We start from the raw sequence: 6,000 nt of genomic DNA on the forward strand, positions 1-6,000 counted from the left end.
GAAAGAGTTTAATTCTTTCATTAATTCTAGAGTTTATTCTCTTTTTAATTACAATAAAGCTCTTCATCTTTCAGGCATTAAAATTGATAAAACAATCAATGTGAATTAATCTTCAATCATTTAATGTCTTTAATTGACGTCGGTTACTTCACTTAATGACACCCTGTGACCTTTGAACTTTCAATTAAGAAGAGTTTAGGCTCGGGAGAGTTTAGACTAAGGTGAGCTTGAGCTTGAGCTCAAAAGAGACTGAACTCGGGAGAACTTTAAACTCTGGATATATTACACCTTTAATTCTTCTAAAAATACCGCCCAACATCAACTTCTTAATCTACTAGTGTCACATGCCAAGCGAATTGGGACTAAATTATGCCCCAAAATTTGACCCTTTTTTTATACTTAGCGAAGATGGTTTCTTCCTTCCTAATGCCATAATATTTATGACAAAATGTTGATGATGATTTTCTAGAAATTCTTTTCTTTTCTGAATGAGCGCATATTTTTTATATTTGCAAAAAATAAAATCTTGATTAAATATAATTTTTCTTAATTAATATTACTACTTATGGTGTCTCGCTGATTATTCAAGATTTCGTATATGAAGTCACGTGAAATAAACAACTTAAGGCACTATTGCATAAAGTGACTCATTGTTTCCCCTCTCTTGGTAAACTACATCAATCAAAGTTATTCATAAAAAAACTATTAAGGCCTCATTTACTTTGCGGATTTGAGTTTTCAATTTAAGTTGAGATGTAACATTTTTTTAGAGCTTTTTATTGTAACAGAAAAAATTAAATGTGATATTTTCTGAGAACTTTTTATTGTAAAAACCTAAAACTAAAAACTCGAATCGATAAAATGAACGAGGTCTAAGTAATATAAACCAATAAATGTCCTAACTCCGTTATTTAAATAAATAATTTTGTTTTTTAACATTAAAACACTAAGGGTCCATTCACTTCGTTGATTCGAGTTTGTAATTCGAGTTGAGATGTGATTTTATATGAGAGCTTTTTACTGTAGTAAAAAAGTTAGATGTGATTGTTTATGAGAATTTTTTACTGTAACAAAACTCGAATCGGTGAAGTGAACGGGTAGTTATAAAAAAAAAAAAAAAACCTTGATTAAATGTAAGTTTTCTTTATTAATATTACTACTTAAGGTGTCACGCTATATATTAGAGCTTTCATATATGAAATTACGTGAAATAACCAACTTAAGGCACTATTACTTAAAATGACTCATTGTTTCTTCTCACTTAGTAAACTACATTAATCAAAGTTATTTGTCAAGACACTATCAACTAATATAAATCATAAAATGTCCTAACTCCGTTATTTAAATAAATAATTTTTTTTTAAATTAAAGCACTATAAATTATGGTACAAATGTTTTTTCCCAAATTTTATAAACCTTGTTAGTTAAAATTATAAGGACCTTGACTGCACAATAGTGCTAAGGTAGACTTTAGTATTTGAGGGCTCTATTGTCTTGTCAAGAAACTCTACTAAACAATAGACTCGATTGTCACTTAATTATAACGAGTTGTTATAAGTTCCGTTCATTTTATCAATTTGAGTTTAAAATTCGAGTTTTATTACAGTAAAAAACTCTCATAAACAGTCACATTTAATTTTTTTACTACAGTAAAAAGTTCTCACATAAAGTCACATTTCAACTCGAATTAAAAACTCGAATCAACAAACTAAACATACCCTAATAAGCTCACCTGCAGAGTAGAGATCGTATACAGGATAGTAGAATTGCGTGTAATCGGTTTCTATTGCGTGGTAGAGCAGCTCTAATGTGCAGTAGTCTCAAGTATTATGGGTCCCTCAAGCACGCACAGTTGAGCAACTCTACTGTGAAGTAGATTCGATTTGCCTTGACAATTTTTTTAGCTTAGAAAATTTTAATCTCGTTCACTTCGCAGATTTAAATTTTTAATTTGAATTAAAATGTGATATTTTTTTAAAACTTTTAATTGTAGTAAAAAAAATTAAACATGATATTTTCTGAGAACTTTTAACTGTAAAAATTTAAAATTAAAAACTCAAATTGATAAAATGAACGAGACATTTATATCACATACAGTCCCTTTTGGTTCAAAATATTATTTTTCATATTATGATTTTTTTAACTGTGCAAATACTATGATTTTTTTGGTTTTTTTTTTTTTATTAACTTAAAGTGGGGAATTAGATCTATATATTTTGTGATGGAGTCGAGTGAAAAATTACCCTTAGGCCACACCCGTAACCACCCAATACTATTATTTTTCAGGTCCTTAATTTCAATCGAAAGCTTTATAAACTCAATTCACTAGCGCCCATTGTTAGAAATATTACATATAATACTCCCATTACCACATACAAACTTTTCAACCAAAACTTTTTATTTTTCTTGCTAAAGGGGACCTCTTCTAACCAGAATCAGTCATAATTCAATCTTGGGTTTGGGTGGGCACATTCTGTCTCCAAATTCCAGCCAGGACACTACCAAAGATGGAATGGCAAACACTTGAAACAGCACATGGAACTGCTGTTAAAGGATTTCCAAAGTGTTGGGTCGCCAGAACAACTCCGAGCACCGAGTTCTGCAACATTTAAAGTGTCCATAAGAGCACAACCTTCCCAATTGAACAAATAAAAGGCAACAAAACAAACATAATAGTACTTAAAGGAATAGAACATCATGAATTGTGTATGATATATGGACATATGAACAACATACCAATCATAAAATCAACCAAGTAGCTAAAAAACAGAAACCAACATTGAGGGCATGTAAAACCCGAAAATTGCTGCTACCCTATTAGCATAACATGGCGACAGTTGTGAAAAGTTGTTGAACGTTTGAGAAGCTGCTCAATGGGAAAATTGTGAAGGATATATATAATAAGATCATACGCTGAATGAGCAGACGAATTGACCGAGGAAAGAGATGCTTACACACTAGAACATATATAAAATCTTAAAAAAGAAAGTTTCATTTTCCGCTTCACTTCATAATGAGATTAAAAAACGATGCTTCCTTGGCCGTGTAGAACATGGATTAGCATTATGTCATTCCTACAATTGATCGCCCATCCAGGATTGGAAGAAGTGCTATATGAGGACTTTGAGATTAAATAGAATATGTTTCTTTCCATTCCTCGTGAGCCACTTATTTCTCCGAAACAGGAGATCCAAGTTCTTTTCCTCCTTTTTCCCAATAAGTCGACGGCGTTACACCATTGGGATACTTCGAATAAACTAGAGTACATATAGGATACACCGGTGCTAAAACCTTTTCTCAAGATATCTTCCAAACGGTTAAGAAATTAGAGTTATCTAATGATTTTCTAGCTCAAAAGTTGCTTGACCGAGAGTGATTTTACTGGTTTCTTTTGTGTTTTAACTTAGATTTTTCAAGTTTTGCACTTACTGGGGCTGAATTCTGTATTTGTGCTCTTCATGAAGTTAATTGGAGGATTTTGAATTAAAAAGAGGTAGAAAATTGATTAAGACTTGTGTGTGCGCTTTGCAGGAAATTCTTGGGCTGAATGTCACAGCATTCTGCTGCAGCATTCTGGGAACAGCTGGCACGTGGATGACATCAGCGCACTACTTGGAGAAAACAGACAAAAAAACCCGTGTGAGCCAGTTGAGCAGGTGTCATTGTGGACCACTGCATCCATCATCAAGTGACACCTCAGCATCTTTTGTTGCCCTAGCAAGGATTGTATCTGAAGAGAGAAAAAAGAGCCGCCAGGTACATAAGGAAAAATAGAAAAAAGAACAGGACCTCTCCTCTAGAAATACAACACAGATAGTACCTCCTCCAGAAAATAGAGTACCAGAGATATGAGAAAGAAGAAGAGAGAGAGCAGCTGAGAGGAAGCCCGAAGAGAAGGACAAGGAGAAATTCTAGAAGATCAAAGTTCTAGCTTATCATTCTTTATTCTCTCTGTTAGCTTGATTCTTCTGTTATTTTGATATTGATTAAGACATGGCATATTTTAGAAATCTGGATCTTGTAAATCTCAGTATGAACTAATTTGTTTAAGCTAGGCCTACTAATGGAACCAAGGTTGTAAGAATGACAATTTATTTCTGAGATGATATTGAGTTACTATTCATGTTCATTCATGTGTGTCAATGCCTATTTCTATTCTTGACTGGCCATCAATTATAGGATACAAGATTAAGATTAATACTAGAAAGGTTAGTTTTAATCGGATCCAACATGGATGATGCATCTTCAATAATCTTGTCTTAGTTGTTGATTAATGGATGGTATAAGAATATATTATTCACCTTGCATAACTTAAAGAAACCTGAGCTTACATCTGCATTCTAAGAATTGGATTCACATAGGAATATGCTGAAAATGGTTTAAAGAATCTTAGTCATAATTAATTCAGAAGAATTTTATGTAGTAAAGGAGTTTCTGTTAACAGGGATAGTAAATACTATAGCATTTCGGTAACATTTTCAGGCAGACTTGCAATCGAGGGGAAATTAGTAGACCTAGCTCATTTTCATCATTGATTTACAAACCATAATTACGTTCTTGCTATTTTTAGTCACTTTTGATTGCATTTATTATGTATCCATCGTCTTCACTTCGTTTTAGTGAATTTTTGTCAAACTCATTCTTACTTGATTTGTTGATTACATAACTTCCAACACTTATTTTTGGTGATTCAATCTTTGTGGGACGATATCTGTACTTTGGTACACTTTATTACTTGTTGTACACTTGCGGATTCACACAATAAGTTTTTGGCGCCGTTGCCGAGGATTGAAATCATTAAAAGTAGTTGTAGAATTTTTTTTTGTTTTTGTTTTGTTTACTCTATTCTTATTCTCTTGACTTGCGGTCACATTTCAGGCGAGTTGTTGCCCTTGGATCTAGAGATTGAAATGACATTCTTAGCTAGGAGAAGGGAGCAGTAAGGCTTGGCTGTTGTCGAAGGTATGGCAGAGGCAGCAGCAGCAAATTTGGGAAACAATGGGCAGTAAGTAAATGCCAACAATCCTGTCCCCCAGCCAGCACTGTTAGGTGACAGAGACAGGGCTATTCACGAATATGTCGTGCCTATTTTACATGGACTTAACCCCGGCATAGTGAGGCTAGAGATTCAGGCGCCTCATTTCGAGCTCAAGCCGGTGATGTTCGAAATGCTCCAAACCGTAGGGCAGTTTAGTGGGATGCCAACTGAAGATCCTCACGTCTCAGGCAATTCATGGAGGTGAGTGATACTTTCAAGCTACCAGGGGTGACTGAAAACGCATTAAGGTTAAAGCTATTCCCTTATTCCTTGAGGGATAGAGCTGGACCATGGCTGAATTCTTTGCCACCGGATTCAGTTGTGACACGGAACAATTTGGCGAAAAAGTTCCTTATGAAATACTTCCCTCCAACCAAGAATTCTAAGCTCATAAACGACATTACCTCATTCCAACAAGCAGATGGGGAATCTCTGTATGAAGCATGAGAAAGATTCAAAGAGCTATTGCGGAAATGCCCTCATCATGGGATCCCTCATTGGATTCAAATGGAGACCTTTTATAATGGCCTCAATGGGCAAACAAGGACTATAGTTGATGCCGCAGCTGGTGGGGCTATTTTGGCTAAGCCTTACAATGAAGCCTACGAGATCTTGGAAAGGATGGCCAATAACAATTATCAATGGCCAACCGAGAGACTCAATGCTAGGAAGGCAGCCGGAATTCATGAAGTTGATGCCATCACTACACTCTCAGCTCAAGTGTCATCCTTGACAAATATGATAAAAGCAATGAACATGCCAGCAGGGGTAAATTCCGTGCAAACTGCTGGAGTCTCTTGTGTTTACTGTGGAGAGGGCCACTTGTATGAAAATTGCCCTTCCAATCCAGCCTCTGCTTGTTATGTGGCCAACATCAACAGGAACATACACATCTATTGCACTTCCCGAAAGAAAGATTGAGGATGTGCTAGTGAAAGTGGACAAGTTCATTTTTCCTGCTG

The 6,000-nt window shown here is 35.0% G+C and overlaps 1 protein-coding gene and 1 non-coding gene across 2 annotated transcripts in view; both read right to left on the reverse strand.

Moving 5' to 3' along the window:
- Positions 1–2,290: 2,290 nt before the first annotated feature.
- Positions 2,291–6,000, reverse strand: part of LOC21394267 (probable sodium/metabolite cotransporter BASS1, chloroplastic) — an 11,917-nt gene continuing 8,207 nt past the window's right edge. The window contains exon 7 of the mRNA XM_024166825.1: positions 2,291–2,599. Coding sequence (XP_024022593.1) covers positions 2,447–2,599 — 153 coding nt within the window. The 3' untranslated portion in view covers positions 2,291–2,446. The remainder of the gene's footprint in view (positions 2,600–6,000) is intronic.
- LOC112091959 lies at positions 5,423–5,529 on the reverse strand. The gene has a single exon (XR_002902374.1). It is a non-coding gene; the product is annotated as a small nucleolar RNA R71 (small nucleolar RNA).

Source organism: Morus notabilis, unplaced genomic scaffold (genome assembly GCF_000414095.1).
Source record: "Morus notabilis unplaced genomic scaffold, ASM41409v2 Scaffold1276, whole genome shotgun sequence".
NCBI lineage: Eukaryota > Viridiplantae > Streptophyta > Magnoliopsida > Rosales > Moraceae > Morus > Morus notabilis.